General features: G+C 34.0%; 1 protein-coding gene across 3 annotated transcripts in view; it reads left to right on the plus strand.

The window, feature by feature from the left end:
• JAK2 (Janus kinase 2) overlaps positions 1–16,647 on the plus strand; it is a 124,779-nt gene that overhangs the window by 92,199 nt on the left and 15,933 nt on the right. For all 3 annotated transcript variants that reach the window (XM_017496989.2, XM_017496988.1, XM_017496992.2), the window contains 9 exons: positions 286–472; positions 1,525–1,652; positions 4,046–4,180; positions 5,386–5,473; positions 7,449–7,576; positions 8,302–8,440; positions 10,239–10,390; positions 10,544–10,694; positions 11,420–11,556. In XM_017496989.2, the coding sequence (XP_017352478.1) occupies positions 286–472; positions 1,525–1,652; positions 4,046–4,180; positions 5,386–5,473; positions 7,449–7,576; positions 8,302–8,440; positions 10,239–10,390; positions 10,544–10,694; positions 11,420–11,556 (1,245 nt within the window). The remainder of the gene's footprint in view (positions 1–285; positions 473–1,524; positions 1,653–4,045; positions 4,181–5,385; positions 5,474–7,448; positions 7,577–8,301; positions 8,441–10,238; positions 10,391–10,543; positions 10,695–11,419; positions 11,557–16,647) is intronic.

The following is a 16,647-nucleotide window of genomic DNA, read 5'->3' on the forward strand; positions in this document are numbered from 1 at the left end:
CAAAGGATGGAAAACTATTAACAATGGTATTATTGTTATTAATTATCATTTCCTTCTTACATGCTTTTTCATAAAATCAACTTTTAAACCACTTTGACAGGCTGAGAAATTGTGAATTGCCCTTTTGAGGAACCAAGTACTTCTAGCACTATACCGACACTGCATCAGGATTCATGGTTCAAATGTTTATTCTATTGCTTGTTCTTGTGATAGCCTTTTGTCAGAATAATCACTATGATGTCCATTGTGATTTCCTTCCCTTTCTTTATAATTAAACTTATACAGCGAGAAAATGTCATTGAATATAAACACTGTTTGATTACAAAAAATGAGAATGAAGAGTACAACCTCAGTGGGACAAAGAAGAACTTCAGTAGCCTTAAAGATCTTTTGAATTGTTACCAGATGGAAACTGTTCGCTCAGACAATATAATTTTCCAGTTTACTAAATGCTGTCCCCCAAAGCCAAAAGGTAAAATAATTTTCCAGTTATTTTAAAATTACTGGTCATGGATTGTGTATGTGGTGTGAAGTATCTTTAGTACACTGATTTAAAAGGTTATATGAAAGAGGCAGCTCTAAAATTTTATCTTATTCTCTTTATATTAATTTAATTAATTTAATTAATTTAATTCTCTTAAAATTTTATCAATTTTATCTTATTCTCTTGTACAAGCATCAATCAAATAAGATTGTTTACTTTGGTTTCAGTGGTCTAGTAGTGACTTGAAGTTCAATTATTCTAAAATAAGATTTTAAGGATAATAATTGTGTGGTATAATGTCACTTATTTATTGAGCTGGAAGACCTCACTACTAAATTCTCATGTTGTTGTAAGTAGAAATTTTCATATTCTTTGAGGATTTTGTTTTTTGTTTTTGTTTTTTTTTGAGACAGAGTCTCGCTCTGTTGCCAGGTGCCAGGCTGGAGTGCAGTGGTGCGATTTCGGCTCGCTGCAACCTCCGCCTCCTGGATTCAAGCAATTCTCCTGCCTCAGCCTCCGGAGTAGCTGGGACTATAGGCGCGCACCACCATGTCCAGATAATTTTTGTATTTTATTAATAGAGACGGGCCATGTTGGCCAGGATGGTCTCGATCTCTTGACCTCATGATCCGCCTGCATTGGCCTCCCAAAGTGCTGGAATTACAGGCATGATGAGCCACAATTTCTGTATTTTTAAAATATAGTAAAGTTGGAAATCCCTTGAAATAATGAGACTTATTATTAAAAGTTATTAAAATTCCTGAAAAATGATATGAGTTAAAGAAGTGACTATAATTTTGAATTAATGAAATAACTGGCAGGAATACATCAAAATTCAAATTACATTAATTAAGGAAGTGATCATAATTTTGAATGCGTTAAGTAAGAATAAGACATCAAAGTTCAATGAGTTAACCTTTAAAATAATCTTGTTATAAAAAATGAGCAGTTAAGCATTTCTTATATATAGAACACATTTCATTTTACTCTTTTATTTTCAATGTATTTTGACATGATATATATGTATTTTATTTTTTCAGATAAATCAAACCTTCTAGTCTTCAGAATGAATGGTGTTTCGGATGTCCCAATCTCACCGACATTACAGAGGCATAATAACGTGAACCAAATGGTGTTTCACAAAATTAGAAATGAAGATTTGATATTTGTAAGTCATTAGATACTGATACTATCTTTTTTGCCCTTTTTAAACAACATCTGTTTTCTTGATTTACATTCAGGTGACATTTGGAACTATTTTGTTATAACGTATACAAATTTAGTTGTGATTTAAGTATTTTTCTTACGAAAAATATACAAATTTCATGTTAGAACTGAGCAAAATTAATTATCCTAAGAATGGAATTTAAAATTTCTTTTTGGAAATTTAAAAATGATTCTTCACAAATCTTAAATTAAAAATTAAAAATCCACAAAAATTTATATCTTAACTCTGAAGTTCTCAAGAAAGGGGAATTCAAGGGATTAAAAATGAGAACAAAATCCAGCCATCTCTCAGTGGCCTTGAGGGATTGGTTCCAGGATTACGCTTGGATACCAAAGTCTGAGCATACTTAAGTCCTCTATTTTGGCCCTATGGAACCTGTGGATATGAAAAGTTAGCCCTCCATATATGTAGGTTTTGCATCCCATGAACACTGTATTTCTTTTTTAAAATAACTAAATATTTTCTTAAATTATTTATTTTTTTTTTAGAGGGGGGACTTGCCCTATCTCCCAGGCTGGAGTGCAGAAATACTGTATTTTCCATCTGGGTTTCTTTGCAGATGCAGAACTGCCTTGCCAGTACAGAGGGCCCACTGCGTTTACTGAAAAAAAAAATTCACATATAAATGGAGCCGTGCACCTCAATCCCATGTTGTTTAAGGGTCAACTGTAGTACCTAAGATCTGATAACTTGGCTGCCAGCTGATTAGGGTTGGTAATTAGCCACACTTATCAAGGGGGTTAAGATTTAAAAGGGCCATGTTTCAGACTTATGCAAGGCCAGGAGTTAAAAGTGAGACTATCCCTGAATAAAACCAGGACTATTAAGTAAATACATCCTCAGCAAAACAACATACACAACGTGAAAAATTCACTCACGGGCAAGCAGAGAAGAAAAGCAATGTCATCACTTTTAATTGGGCTTCTAGTGAGGAAAAGGATTCTTTCATAAGAATTTGTCATCATGAGCTTTTGAATTTGGGCTTCATTATACTACCTACATAGACTGAGAAACTCTACATTAAAAGTAGTACTCTCCTAATATTGTGTGGTTCTTGAAAGAAACAAATAAAAAATCTTTTTGGAACCATATACTCTTAAAGTAGGCAACCCATGATTTCCACAGATAAAACCATTCTAAACATGAGCTTTTAATAGAAAATTTAGAAACATACAAAGAAGTAATGCAGGATTGCAGGATTAAGTAAGAGTCAGCAGACTGACCAACATCAAAATTAGAAGTCCAGTAACTTTCTGTCAGAATTTTCAGATACAGACTCTAAAATACATATGAATGTTTAAAGATAGAAAAGGAATTGAAAACGTGGAGAAATAAGACATTGTTTTAACAAACAAAAAAGATTTCAGGAAAAAAAGCATAGAAATTATAAATATGCTCATTGACATTAAAACAGTATACAGGTTGAAAAGGAAATTACAGCTGAAGCAAGAATTAGTGAATTGCAAGATAGATCTGAAGAAATTATTAAGAATGCAGCAGTTAGGGAGAAAGAAATGGAACATATGAAAGAGGATTAAGGAACATGGAAGGCATTATGAGAAAGACCAGCTGATATCTGAGCTCTATAAGGAAACAACAGAATTAGCCAGAATGATAAAGACAAGAATCCTCATGTGAGTAATAGGAAACAGAGTGGCCAGGTAACTTGACTAATATTAAAAAACTAATAAATAGCAGAGCTTGTATTTGAACAAAGGCAGCCTTACTTCAGAGTGTAGGCTTTCAACAATTACTTTATAAAGATATGCAAGAAATACTGGTACTGTGTCATGACTGTACTAAGTATTTTTATGTATTTATTCACTTACTGTTCATAACAATCCTATGGAAAAAATAATTACTATTCTCATTTTTCACATGAAGAAACCAAGACAGCTGTAGCACAGAGATAAAACAGCCTGTACAAGGTCATAGAACTAGTAAGTGATAATAAGAAAAAGTCAGATATTCTGCCTCTATAGACCACACTCTGTTGTATTAGTAGGAAAGGCAAACAAATGATTCTCATGTAAGCAAATGTAGGTAAACAATGACTCCATTTTTTTTAAAGTGACAATTATAGTCCATTCAGGAAATTTCAAAACCGAGTAGAGTCAAAATACACTTAATTGATCAATCCTTGTTTTCTGTCTCATTACTAATTAAGGAAGCAGAATAAAAGAATTAATTTGGAGTCTCAAATCTGGGTTTAGATTGTAAGGGAAATACTTGCTTATGGGTTAAAAAAATTCTTCCTCATTGAACATATTTTCTTGTTCCGACCTCTTTCTCCATCTTTACTCATTCTTTTCTCTTACCTTTTTCTCTTGAAGAATGAAAGCCTTGGCCAAGGCACTTTTACAAAGATTTTTAAAGGCATACGAAGAGAAGTAGGAGACTATGGCCAACTGCATGAAACAGAAGTTCTTTTAAAAGTTCTGGATAAAGCACATAGAAACTATTCAGAGGTGTGTATGTTCTTTATGTAATTCATGTAGTTTATGCTGTTTAAAGATGTGCTCTCATATGTATACAATGTACTCGTATGTAGCTTTCCAAAATTGTAATTTTTAAATATGTCAAGGACTTTTCTGAGGATATATTCTTGTGGGGCTACAGAATTACAGGGTTTTTAAATTATGTAATTGTTTAAAAAATGATAACGTGGGAGAAAAATGCTGGATGTAGATGAAGGGGGAATGGAGGCAGCAAACCACCTGGTTATGTATGCATCTATGCAACAACCCTGCATGTTCTGCACATGTACCCCAGAACCTAAAGTACAATAAAATAATAATAACTTAATTCCAAACAAATTATATTTAGCATTATGTTTGGAGTATTATTACATGTCTGCATATACTGTGGCCATGGATTTTCAAACTTGGCTCTGCAGAGCTTTCTTTATGGTTTACACAGAGGTTCTTCTATAATTTCATTTATTTTTTTAAAAAAGTGTGAAAGGCACTGTACTAAGGAACATTCTTAGTGAATCTGGATGTCTCTGGGCATCATTCAGAGATGCTAGCAGGCAGACCACGTGGGCAGTTGCCAGAGCTCTGAACATAGCAAGATATGATAGTTACAATATCTTAAAGGGTGTTAGTGGAAGATTATGTGAAAGCCAAAGAGTTGTTCTAATCCAGAACACCACAGTATTAGTAATCATGATTCACTGAACAATCATACCCAGCGGTTTTAGTCAAAGTTTAGTTGAATTAAAGTGAAGTTAAAACTATGCTAGTATCCTGACACAGATGTCGTGATATTTTATCTGCACATTCTTAATTCTTTAGAAGCACTATTTACAGGCTACATCCATCTACCTCAGTTCCCACTATCTCCAATATCTACCTCTAGTTGTATGTACGTCTGTCCTCTATTTCAGATGTTACGGGTCAAGCCCGTTTGACTGGCATCATTCATGGTTTCTGTACCACTCCGTCTCTCACTTTAATTTCCATATTCCAGGCTTACCCAGGGGTTTCTTCAGAAAGTTGATGGCAGTTGCAGGTCCATATAAGGGGACCAAAGCACTTTTATGCCTACTTATAGTCATACTGAGAGTGGGAGAAAGTTCATCTTTATTATGGCAGAGAAATTTTTCTGAACTATGAGTACTTGTGGACAACAGTCAAACAGTAATTCTTTGTACTTTTTTTCTTTTCCTTAGTCTTTCTTTGAGGCAGCAAGCATGATGAGCCAGCTTTCTCACAAGCATTTGGTTTTAAATTATGGAGTGTGTGTCTGCGGAGAGGAGAGTAAGTAAAACTATTAAGCTTTCTTATGCCTTTCTCAGAGCATCTGTTTTTGTTTATATAGAAATTTCAGTTTCAGGATCACAGCTAGGTATCAGTGTAAACCATAATTTAACAGGAGTTAAATATTTTTGAAACTGAAAACACTGCAGAACTGTTCAGTTATATCTTGTGAAAAAGGAAACCAATGAACATTGGAAGTTAAAAGTAGAAGGTTACAATGCCCAAACGGGTATTACAGTAAAAAAAAGTCTCTAACATTTTGTGTTCATGATAGCAAAAGGGATTATGGCAGGTTCAACATAACATTGGAATAACTGGCCTTTTCAGTACAAGCTTACCTGGAATTATGAAGACAAATCGTATAATTTTTAATAGAGCTAAGTGAAATGACTATGTTGATATGATACTAGATATATTTTTTGCTTCATTTAGATTGTTCATAGAAACTACCAAAGGTAGAAATTGCACCCCATGCTTTAATAGTATACAAGCATGCCTCATTTTATTGCACTTTGCTTTATTCTTCTTCTTACTGTATTTTTTACATATTGAAGGTTTATGGCAACCCACTGTCTAGCAAGTCTGTTGGCAACATTTTTCCAACAGCATGTGCTCATTTCATGTCTCTGTGTCACATTTTGGTAATTCTAGCAACATTTCAAACTTTTTAAAAAGTATATGTTAAGATGATCTGTGATCAGTAATCTTTATTGTTAGTATTGTAATTATTTTGAGATGTCCCAAACAAAGCAAATGTAAGAAGGCAAACTTAATAGATAAATGCAGTGTGTGCTCTGGCTCCTCCATCAGTTAGCCAGTCCTTTGTCTCTCTCCCTCTCCTGAGGCCTTCCTATTTCCCGAGACAAGAGTACTGAAATTAAGCCATTGAATAATCCTACAGTGGTCTTTAAATGTTCAAGTGAAAGGAAGATTCACCAGTCTCTCACTTTAAATCGAAAGCTAGAAATGATTAAACTTAGTGAGGAAGGCATGCTTTTAAAAAAAATACTTTTAAAAAGGTATATTCATTGATTTTTTTTAAGATATAATGGTGTTGCACACTAAACTCCATTATAGTATAAATATAAGTTTCATAAGTATTGGCATACCAAGAAATTCATGATTTGCTTTATTGTGATATTTGCTTTATTATGGTAGTCTAAAACCAAACTGGTAATATATTCGAGGTATGCTGTGTTTTAGTGCCTGCCAAAGTTTACATTCAAGAAAATTGTTTATATAATTACCCATTTTTCACTAGTAATACAGATTAAATATACATCTACACTTGTATAACATTTTTTCATGTCTTTGAAAATTGATAGTCTTTTCAAAAGCAGTGGTTTGGAACCCATTATATGGAGCTATCTGAGAGGCTCCTGTGGACCACAAAGGAATCCAGGATTGTTTTTGGAAGCCAGGATTTATCTGGCAAAATATGTTTTATTTTATTTTTTTAAAGTTTTAAAGATAAAGCAGTACAAAACATTTTTGTATTTCTGCAGAATAAATTAAAAGAATAAATGGAGCTAGAACTCAAATTCTCCTTTATGTCTAAAATACTATAGACATTGTTAGTAATTTTTGTGCGTACAAGAACTTTAGGCAGGTTTGAATGTCTAAAAAGTTATGTGGAAGAGAAATCAAGTGAGAAATCTTCATTTATTTTTAAAAAGCAGCCATAATTCAGTACTAATATATAGAGGTGTGCTGGTATAATATTATTATATCACACATATATGTTACCTGTAATATAATAATGTATAATTTATACTCCTACTCTTGCTGTTGTAAGTAAACCAAAAATGAAAAATATAATGCTGTGTATCCATTAAGTTTTCTTTAAAGCAGTGAGTTTTGCTTAATTTTCATTACCTGTAATGTAAGTATAAATATATTTATAAAGATTTAAATTACATATATGTAATTATATTTATACTTAAGGCTAATTATTATTACTTATATTTTAATGCAGATATTCTGGTTCAGGAGTTTGTAAAATTTGGATCACTAGATACATATCTGAAAAAGAATAAAAATTGTATAAATATATTATGGAAACTTGAAGTTGCTAAACAGTTGGCATGGGCCATGCATTTTCTAGTAAGTAGTGTATCCTTTTTATCAAAAGATATTGTTTTATGAAACAATATACAAATTATCTTTACCTGGAAACAAGAAATAAATCTGTACTTGGAGGCCAATTCACGTAAAATAGTCTGTGTTAGATGATGAAAGAGGTTACTTGAGGCATATGTTTATATATGTAAAATCACTTTTGAAAAAATAGTTTTGTCATCCTATCAATATCTTAGAACTACTAATAGATAATCATGGTATTTTGTGTCTCTTGGATTTAGAAAATTTAACCAAAAATTATGCAGAAACATCTGCTGTATTTTTGGCCCATTGTACAATATGTCCATGAGAAAGCAGTGTTGTCAGAGAAGAATACTAGAGGGCCTGCCAGTGATCAGACCCCTCAGGGTGCATCTATGTCCTGCTGCAGAACTGAAGTAATATTTCTTAATGTCAGCTCCTATCCAGAAATACGAACCATCCTAGCCTTAGAACTCACGTGAAGTGTCACTGGGTAGTTTTAATTTATTCATTTCATCACAAATGTAGATTATTATGTTATTTAAAATGTAAGACAGGAAGCATAGTTAGGAGTCATAAATTTCCTTTTATCTCAATGCATGCCTCCAAATTAATATTTATTATACTATCATATATATATTTCTTCTTTAAATCTGTTTTGAGGACTTGAATATACTAAGTGCTGAAATATTTGTGGATTGATATTTGAATATATGTGTGTTTAATAGGAAGAAAAGACCCTTATTCATGGGAATGTGTGTGCCAAAAATATTCTACTTATCAGAGAAGAAGACAGGAAGACAGGAAATCCTCCTTTCATCAAACTTAGTGACCCTGGCATTAGTATTACAGTTTTGCCAAAGGACAGTAAGTTCTGTAGGAATACATATAATGTTACTGAGCTTTACTTGGGCAGTGGTGTAAAGAACATGTTATTAATTTTCCTTGAACTTTATTTAATTAATATGTTCCTGATTAATAATAAAATTATCACTTTTAGAAATTTAAATTTAGTTAAATCTTAGTCTCTATTTTTCTTACTTATAAGCATATAACCATGGACTGTGAGGTGATTTTTTAAAAAACAGTTTTAATCTCCAATTATGTGTGAAGAGTAGGATTTTATCCATTTTTAATATGAAGTTTTCTAATATTCCTTGAGCCACAAGTAAATTTTTTAACTATTCTTCTAGTCACTAAATAAAAACTTACATAGCCTGCGATCTTAGGGTTTTTTCTACCCTCTGTGAAGAAATTATTTAGTTGAATTATCCAGCTAATTGTGTATCTTTAAAACCTTAAAAAAAAAAAAAACCCTTTCATTTGTATCTGTTAATCTTTACTGCTTATACTTACACAGCGTTAAAAATACAAATTTCAGTCAGATAGTTAAAAGGGGTTTTTTTGGGTCTAGATAATTGTAATTGAATTTTGGTAACTTAGCTAATTTCTCTAATTGGATATTCTAAATTTAGAATATAAATTGATCAATTTTTGTGCATTGATGTGTCCTATTTAAGTCAATAGTACTTAAACTTGATGCCTTATCTGACAGTGAAGACAGTGATAACTGGGCAGTAGTACAGGAGTATGGAGTATGGCAGAAAAATCTTACAGGGTCTTAAATCTGGTATTCTGGGAGATCTTTATCCTTTGGAATGGGAAGTGAAGATGAAAAAAATGTATTCATATGGTGAAGGTATTTATCTGTCAATCAATGTATTTATCTGTCTGTCTGTCTATGTCAGAATACCAGAAAGTAGAGTTATATTGCTTCTTCCTTTCTTGAATACTGTCTTTCTGGTGGAATCAAAGACCACAGAAACTTTACTTGGGAAATTCCATGATTTGAGCAGAGCCCACTTGTATCAATTCCATACGTAGAATATGTTGGTGCAATTTAGCCATCCATCCGCCATAAATGCCTGTTGGTCCTTTTTTTGTTGTTTGTTTTGTTTTTTTTTTAATCTGCAAGTGAGAATTGCCATGGCTGTTAAATCATTAGGACAATCTGAATGATGTCACGTTACCTTTACTACTTACGCATTGTAAAGAAATACCAAAAAGTATCAAGGGGCAATTTTAGGATAAACTAGATAGAAAAAGAATTTTGACTATCTAGTGCAGTGGCTCATGCCTGTAATCTCAACACTTTCGGGGGCTGAGGCTGGTGGATAGCTTAAGCCCAATAGATCAAAGCATAGTGAGCTGCCATCATGTCACTGTACTTCAGTCTGGGTGACAGAGTGACACCCTGTCTCAAAATAATTTTTTTTGTTGTAAGGTAAAACTAATGGAAAGAGGTTGAGAAAGTGATATGCCAATTGAGACACTGTGGTTTAACGGAAAGAGGATTAATTGATTCAGAATTCACTGTACAAGACTCTAGTTCTGTCTCTGCTGCTAACAAATTGTGTGGCTTTGGGCAGATTACTCAATCGTGTGTCTCCATGTTGTCACTGTTAAAGATGAGGTATTGAATTAGATGATCTCAAAGGTCCCTTCTGGCTCTTAAGTTTATGCAGTCATGTGCACGCGCATATCCATCCCCTCCAAAATAAAGAAAATAGACCTGATTATTCAAATGAACTTTAAGCTATTTACATATAAAAGATTGGTTTACTTGTGAATTATTTAACCCTACTCTGTTCAAATCATTTAAAAGTTCTTCAGGAGAGAATACCATGGGTACCACCTGAATGCATTGAAAATCCTAAAAATTTAAATTTGGCAACAGACAAATGGAGTTTTGGTACCACTTTGTGGGAAATCTGCAGTGGAGGAGATAAACCCTTAAGTGCTCTGGATTCTCAAAGAGTAAGTTTATACAGATTAAGTTAGAATTACTCTATCTCTGAATCTTCATAAGACTTTCACATGACTTGATACTGTTTAGCTCATCTAATTTTTAAAAGAAGGTTGGTGTGGCATTATGCAATTTATTCCCAGTTTGTGGTTCTTTAATTATAGAAGCTGCAATTTTATGAAGATAGGCACCAGCTTCCTGCACCAAAGTGGGCAGAATTAGCAAACCTTATAAATAATTGTATGGATTACGAACCAGATTTCAGGCCTTCCTTCAGAGCCATCATACGAGATCTTAACAGTTTGTTTACACCAGGTATGTATTTATGAAGTGATCTCACTGATTTTCCAGCTTTCTCTCTTTATTTAATGAATCTTTACTAATTTTGTAATTCCTTTAAAATTTTTTCTTAATGTCATTTGGACCCTCTTATTTTCTTCTGTTCATATGCTTTTCATGATTTATACATATTCTAATCTTGACTGATAATTATTTTCATTTTTTTAAAAACAGGCCTTTTCTCTTTCAGTAAATTAATTTTAGTTTGCCATTTAATGAGTTATAAACTACAGTGTTTTTGTTTTGCCCCAATTGACTTTTAAAAAGCAGTTCTTTTTGTTTTTAACATTTCTCATATATTTTTTAATTGATTGATTTTCTAAACTTGAGCTTTATTTGTTTTGGTTTGTTTTTGCCTTTTTCAAAATACTGAGCTGATATACCAGTGTTTGACCTAGAGTTTCTACTCCAGTATTACTCACCTTTCTCACAATAGCTATCAGCATATTACCTTACTTTATGAATATTAAAACTTATTTTGAAAAACAAATATTTATCCTTTGTGGAATCTCTCTTGAAAGTCTGTCAGATTATGGGTAATGATAAAAGGCTCCCATTAATATAATCTAAACTATTTGAGCTTCCCTGTATCATTTAGTATTTGTAACTCATGATTATTTTGGTTAACTTGAATGTATATCAGTATAGTCCAGAGAATATTATTTGCTAACTAAAGGTGGTAATATTCTTTATTTCTCCAGATTATGAACTATTAACAGAAAATGACATGTTACCAAATATAAGGATGGGTCTTTCAGGGTTTTCTGTTGCTTTTGAAGACAGGGATCCTACACAGTTTGAAGAGAGACATTTGAAATTTCTACAGCAACTTGGCAAGGTAAATTGTCAGAAGTTTTTCAAATACAGTGTAATCATTTTATTTAGGAAAAACCTAGAGAGTTTCTAAAGTTCACTTACTACATTTTAAAGAGTGCTTGTAGAAAAAAAGGTTTGGTTGTCAGATGTTGGAGAAATGCTGTGTTAAATAAACAGCTATCTTTACTGAATAACTTTTCAGAGTCTTTAACATGTAATGTGCATTGAAAGTCTTCAAGAGGATGATATATTAGGCAGTATTACTCAAATTTACTTGACCAAGAGACTGTTTCTTGATAGCAGGAGTTCATTATAAGTGATTCAGTGAAATAGAGAAAGGAACATATATATAAGCTTTTCTACCTGCCTTTCTGCCTGTAGTCATCTCAGGGAGAATTAAACTTATTGCTTAGGGTCTAGGATTTTGACTATGCCATATTCACTAGCAGAGTCTCTGTCTATTAAAAGGTTACATAATCATGTATTAACCTACATATTGTAAGTAAGACCAGGAAATGCTCTGTTCTTAGAAGGTCCAGTCGGTAAGCTCTCTCTTTCTCCCATAAGCTTGCTAGGATAAGGTTCTATATCATGTGGCCTTAGGAATTGGATTTTGGCATGGACACAATATAAAGTTCTCACTTAGACCTTGTAATTAAGCTAAATATTTGAATCCAGTTTTACTAGGGTTATATTAAGTATTGGTTTAGTTATCTTAATACTTTGCTGTTGTTTCCTGTTTGTAACATATTCTTGGAATATTTTATTCTTTGAAGGCGGGTGTAGCAAAGCCAACAAAACATACCAAGTCCAGGTATTGGGGTGTATTAGTTATCTTTTGCTGTATAACAAATCACCCCAAAACTTACAACTGAAAACATTTATTTTCTCCACTTTCTGTGAGTCAGGTATTTGGGAGCAATTTAGCTGGGTGGTTCTAGATTAAGGTCTCTCACTAGACTGTAATCAAGGTGTTAGCCAGGCCTTAAATCTCATCTTAAGGCCTGACTGAGGGATGATCTGCTTACAGTCTCACTCTACATGGTTGTTGACAGGACTCAGAAAATCTGCTTCCAGGGTCACTTACATATGCATCTCACAACAGGGTAGCTAAGAGCAAACGCCCAAAGTGGAAGCCATGGTCCTTTTATAACCTAATCTTAGCAGTAGCACCTTATCACTCCTGACATATTCATTTCATTACAAGCAAGTCAGTAAATCCAGCCCATAATCAAGAAGAGGAGATGATAAGAGCATGACTGCTAGAAGGTAGGAAACATTGGGAAATATTTCAGAGGCCACATGCCTAACTGGCTGACCTTGGTGATAATTCCATGTTGATAGCTTCAATTACTCAGTAGTATGCAATATGTCCAAAATTTATTAGACCATAGAAACATTTTTACCCATTATTAACTATGGACATTGCATGGTAAGTATTCTCTAGAGCAGTTTGCTAAATGATACTTTAGACTTAAGAGTAATCTCTTCATTTGACAATTAGAAAAACTGAGATCTAGAGATATTATGGAATTGCCTATGGCCACAGCTAGATATTAGCAGATGTGAGATGAGGACCTTGTTTCTGTACTCCTACTTCCACACTATTTCCACTGTTCTATATACGTATTTGATTGTGTTTGTGTGAGTGTGCTTCAGTTGCATTATCATATTCTATTGTTGTCTTTATAGGGCAAATCATATATTTTGCCATTAAGACATAAAGAAAGTAATTTTTGTATTCCCACTTAGGGATACATTGTGATCACAAAGCAAACACTCATTTTTTTTTTAATAGAAAAGGCAAAAATTAGTATAATATGAATTATTCATGGTTTTCTGGTTGAAATCCATTTTAATTTGTTGTTAATTGTATGCCAATATTTTCATGACTAGAAACACTAATCACTGGATTCATGACTATAAATAACGGCTCATAAAAATCATGAAAACCTTAAAAATTATTTTCTCTGTGCTCCTAAATAAACCATTTAATGTTTCTAGTCCTTAGATCCAACCTTTAGTAGATATTATGATATCTCTCAGAATTTTTTTTGTGTGTGGACTATAGAGTGTTATAGAAAAGAAAGTCCAACTTACTTGATATCAAAGGAAGAAAGATAGTGAAAGTCCATTATCTTTAGTTGATATGGGTATTTTCACTTAACTTTTAAATTTTCTTCTTATGTTTGTATCTTTTCTCTTTCTTTCTTTTTTTTAATTGTACTTTAGGTTCTGGGGTACATGTGCAGGTCTTGCAGGATTGTTGCATAGGTACACACATGGCAGTGTGGTTTGCTGTCTGCACCCCCATGTCACCTACATTTGGTATTTCTCCTCATGTTATCCCTCCCCAACCTCCCCACTCCCTGACTTTCTCTCCCTGACGGTCTCCCTGCAACAGACCCGTGTGTGATGCTCCCCTTCCTGTGTCCCTGTGTTCTCATTGTTCAACATCTGCCTGTGAGTGAGAACATGTGGTAGTTGATTTTCTATTCTTGTGTCAGTTTGCTGAAAATGATGGTTTCCAGATTCATCCATGTCCCCACGAAAGACATGAACTCATCACTTTTTATGGCTGCATAGTATTCAATGGTGTATTTGTGCCACATTTTCCTTGTCCAGTCTATCATTGATGGGCATTTGGGTTGCTTCCAGGTCTTTGCTATTGTAAACAGTGGCGCTATGAAGATACGTGTGCATGTGTCTTGATAACAGTACGATTTATAATCCTTTGGGTATATACCCAGTAATGGGATTGCTGGGTCAAATGGAAGTTCTATTTCTAGGTCCTTAAGGAAGTACCATGCTGTCTTCCACAATGGTGGAACTAGTTTACACTCCCACCAACAGTGTAAAAGTGTTCTTATTTCTCCACATCTTCTCTAGCTTCTGTTATCTCCAGATTTTTTAATGATCGCCATTCTAACTGGCATGAGGTGGTATCTCAATGTGGTTTTGATTTGTATTTCTCTAATAATCAGTATGATGAGCATTTTTTCATATGTTTGTTGGCCTCATATATGTCTTCTTTTGAAAGATGTCTGTTCATATCATTCTCCCAGTTTTGGATGGGTTTGTTTTTTTCTTGTAAATCTGTTTTAGTTCTTTGTAGATTCTGGATATTAGTCCTTTGTCAGATGGGTAGATTGCATTTTCCCATTCTGTTGGTTTCCGATTCACTCTAATGATTGTTTCTTTTGCTGTACAGAAGCTGTGGAGTTTAATTAGGTCCCATTTGTCAATTTTGGCTTTTGTTGCCAATGCTTTTGGTGTTTTAGTCATGAAGTCCTTGCCTGTGCCTATGTCCTGAATGGTTTTGCCTAGGTTTTGTTCTAGGGTTTTTATGGTGTTAGGTCTTATGTTTAAGTGTTTAATCCATCTGGAGTTAATTTTAGTGTAAGGTGTCAGGAAGGGGTCCAGTTTCTGCTTTCTGCACACTGCTAGCCAATTTTCCTGACACCATTTATTAAACAGGGAATCCTTTGCCTATTGCTTGTTTTTGTGAGGTTTGTCAAAGATCAGATGGTTGTGGATGTGTGGCATTGCCTCCAAGGCCTCTGTTCTGTTCCACTGATCTACATCTCTGTTTTGGTACCAGTACTATGCTGTTTTGATTACTGTAGCCTTGTAGTAAGTATAGTTTGAAGTCAAGTGGTGTGATGCCGTCAGCTTTGTTCTTTTTGCTTAGGATTGTCTTGGATATGTGGGCTCTCTTTTGGTTCCATATGAAGTTTGAGGTGTTTTTTTCCAGTTCTGTGAAGAAGGTCATTGGTAGCTTGATGGGGATAGCATTGAATCCATAAATTACTTTGGGCAGTATGGCCATTTTCACGATATTCTTCTTAACCATGAACATGGTTGTTTGTCCATCTGTTTGTGTCCTCTCTTATTTCCTTGAGCAGTGGTTTGTAGTTCTCCTTGTAGAGGTCCTTTACATCCTTTGTTAGTTGTATTCCTAGGTATTTTATTCTCTTTGTAGCAGTTGTGAATGGGAGTTCGCTCATGATTTGGCTCTCTGTTAGTCTGTTATTGGTGAATAGAAATGCTTCTGATTTCTGCACATTGATTTTGTATGCTGAGACTTTGCTGAAGTTGCTTATCAGTTTAAGGAGATTTTCGGCTGAGATGATAGGGTCTTCTAAATATGTAATCATGTCATCTGTAAATTGTGACAATTTGACTTCTTCCTTTCCTAATTGAATACCCTTTATTTCTTTTTCTTGCCTAATGGCTCTGGCTAGAACTTCCAATACTATATTGAATAGGAGTGGTGAGAGAGGGCATCCTTGTCTAGTGCCAGATTTCAAGGGAATGCTTCCAGTTTTTGCCCATTCAGTATGATATTGGCTGTAGGTCTGTCGTAAATAGCTTTTATTGAGATATGTTCCTTCGATACTTAGTTTATTGAGAGTTTTTATCATAAAAGGCTGTTGAATTTTGTTAAAGACCTCTGTATCGAGAATATCATGTGGTTTTTGTCTTTGGTTCTGTTTTTGTGGTGAATTACGTTTATAGACTTGGGTATGTTGAATGAGGCTTGTATCCCCGGGATGAAGCCTATTTGATCGTGATGGATAAGCTTTTTGATGTGGTGTTGCAATTGGTTTGCCAATATTTTATTGAAGATTTTTGCATCTATGTTCATCATGGATATTGGCCTGAAGTTTTCTTTTCTTCTTGAGTCTCTGATGGGTTTTGGTATCAGGATGATGTTGGTCTCATAAAATGATTTGGGAACGATTCCCTCTTTCTGGATTGTCTGGAATAGTTTCAGAAGGAATGCTACTAGCTCCTCTTTATATGTCTGGTAAAGTTCAGTGTGAACCCATCAGGACCGGGACTTCTTTTGGTTGGTAGACTATTAATTGCTGCCTGAACTTCAGCCGTTGTTACTGGTCTGTTCAAGGTTTCAACTTCTTCCTGGTTTAGGCTTGGGAGGGTGCAAGTGTCCAGGAATTGATCCATTTCTTCCAGGTTTACTGGTTTATGTGCATAGAGTTGTTTGTAGTAATCTCTGATGGTAGTTTGTATTTCTGTGGAATCAGTGGTGATATCCCGTTTTTGGTTTTTCATTGCATCTATTTGATTCTTCTCCCTTTTTTTTTTTTTT

Source organism: Cebus imitator, unplaced genomic scaffold (genome assembly GCF_001604975.1).
Source record: "Cebus imitator isolate Cc_AM_T3 unplaced genomic scaffold, Cebus_imitator-1.0 Scaffold227, whole genome shotgun sequence".
NCBI classification, from domain to species: Eukaryota; Metazoa; Chordata; class Mammalia; order Primates; family Cebidae; genus Cebus; species Cebus imitator.